This window comes from Propithecus coquereli, unplaced genomic scaffold (assembly GCF_000956105.1).
Source record: "Propithecus coquereli isolate 6110/MARCELLA unplaced genomic scaffold, Pcoq_1.0 Scaffold48, whole genome shotgun sequence".
In the NCBI taxonomy this organism is placed as follows: domain Eukaryota; kingdom Metazoa; phylum Chordata; class Mammalia; order Primates; family Indriidae; genus Propithecus; species Propithecus coquereli.
In genome coordinates this window covers 4295916-4297928 of record NW_012150618.1, presented here as the reverse complement: position 1 = coordinate 4297928, position 2013 = coordinate 4295916, and the positions used below count along the sequence as shown (strand labels likewise).

The window sequence follows — 2013 nt, the reverse complement described above, 5'->3', positions numbered from 1 at the left end:
TTCTTCTTAACAGTAGGATTCCAACCAATAAGAATAGAAGGAATGATGGAAATAAAAACTCATTATTAAATAGCACAGTAATAATTGTTTTAGGGAAGGATTAATCAATGCTAAAATTAGTGGGGAAAAGTATGGTGAGAAACAGGGTGTTTACATGTTTGCACTAACTAAATACAAAGGGAAAAATAGCAACTCTTCAGTGGAAAAACCAGCAGACACAACTTCAAACAAGTGTGCTTTCTGATACACAGGAGGGACACATCACTAGTGTTTTGTTATTGCCAGAAATGCATAACTTGATTTAACAATAAGGAAACATCAAACAGACCCAGACTGAAGAATATGCACTGGCTATTGCTGAGAGTGTCAAGGTCATGAAAGGCAAGGAAACTGAGGAACTGTTCCAGACTTAAAAAGACCAGGGAGACATGGCAACAAAACACAGCTTATGATCCTGGATAAGAAGTAGGGCATTGAGTTAATTGATGAAATTTGAATAAGGTCGATAGATTAACATTGACACAACACTATTATATAATTTCCTTATTTTGATAGTTGTACTTTGGCTATCTAAGATGTTAGTATTTGAGAAATATAGGTGCATGGTAAACAGGAAATTTACTATTTTTGCAATGTTTTTGTAAATCTGAAATTATTTAAAAATGAAAGGTTAAATAGTTTTTAAAAATAAGCCATTTTTGCCCTGTGTCACTTACTGTGTATTTAATGACAACTTGTAATTCAGTCGCACAAATGTCGTGACAGTTAATGATTCTGTAGGGTATCCCAAATGAACATTGCACTCATAACATTGTTTCAGGCTAATTTATGCATGAAAACTAAAAGGAATAATTTGTTCTTAGAGATGGAGAAGTGACGTGATATATTTATCATATTTTAATGTGGTTTGGGCCCTTTTAAATTTTTCTTTACAATGTATCCTGAATACTTGAATTAGATATTCTAGGGCAGAGATTTGTCAGCCTGAGTGCCTACATTTGTGTGAGTGCACCCCAGAGCAGGGTTAAGATTGATTTTCAACCATCAAGATAGCTCATTGAACATCAGTGGCAAAAATTTAAAACAGGAACATAAGAAGGGGTATCCTTGGTAAAAAGAAGAAGGTTCCTCCTATAGCCACATTACTCAGTAGCATGGAACTCTCAGGGCAAACACTTTAGTATTAAAGAAGAAGATGGTAGCTGGTGTAATTTTAATGCTTCCTCTGACAAAGTTTCCTAGTTCCCATGGATGCTCTTAATGCTTTATTCTAATAATTAATCCTATTCTTCAATTCTGCATTACAGGATAACATAAACATAGATGAAGCTGCCCGATTCCTAGTGGAGAATATTCTTGATAACCACCAAAGCTTTCCTAATGAAGACAACGATGCGGATAAAATTAAACTAGATCAAGAGACCTTGAGAGCAGAGAGCAAATCTCAGTGTTGCTGACACGGCTTCTGCTTCTCTTGTGCGTGCCTCCGTTCTGAGCAAGTTCCTGAGAATGAGTTGCAGACGACATGCTGGCTGTGAATCTTCCCACAGTGGTGCTTCAAAATGCAGCACCACTGTGCACCTACACTTATTGGAAAATGGAACATTTGAAGAAGTATCTCTGCTATTGGCTCTGCAAGTTAACAGATGACAGTTAGGCTTTTGTTGTTGTTGCCATCATATGGAGGATAATGTTTACATCCTTTTTAACATCTTCTTAAATGACAGTTCTTGAGGACTAGGTAAGACTTCCTTCCAAGTCGCAGCTTTTAGTGTAAGGGCTAGGTGGTAATAAAACCTCACCACCAATCTTATGGTCATTTTGAGTCTATATTTTTGTCTTTGTATTCCATCCTCCCTTTTGGGTGAGATTTTTATACTCTGTTAGCCACAAAGCCTTGAAGTTTCTCTTTAGCAATTTTCCATTCAAAACTTTTGTACTTCACATAAAATTGTTATCCTTAAATATAATTTGACCATGTGTAGCTGATATGGCACCTCTTAAACATTAAAT

At 36.0% G+C, this 2013-nt stretch overlaps 1 protein-coding gene across 1 annotated transcript in view; it reads left to right on the top strand.

Moving 5' to 3' along the window:
* Positions 1–1808, top strand: part of RAB32 (RAB32, member RAS oncogene family) — a 17867-nt gene extending 16059 nt beyond the window's left edge. Inside the window, exon 3 of the mRNA XM_012655568.1 lies at positions 1308–1808. Coding sequence (XP_012511022.1) covers positions 1308–1457 — 150 coding nt within the window. The 3' untranslated portion in view covers positions 1458–1808. The remainder of the gene's footprint in view (positions 1–1307) is intronic.
* Positions 1809–2013: the final 205 nt, after the last annotated feature.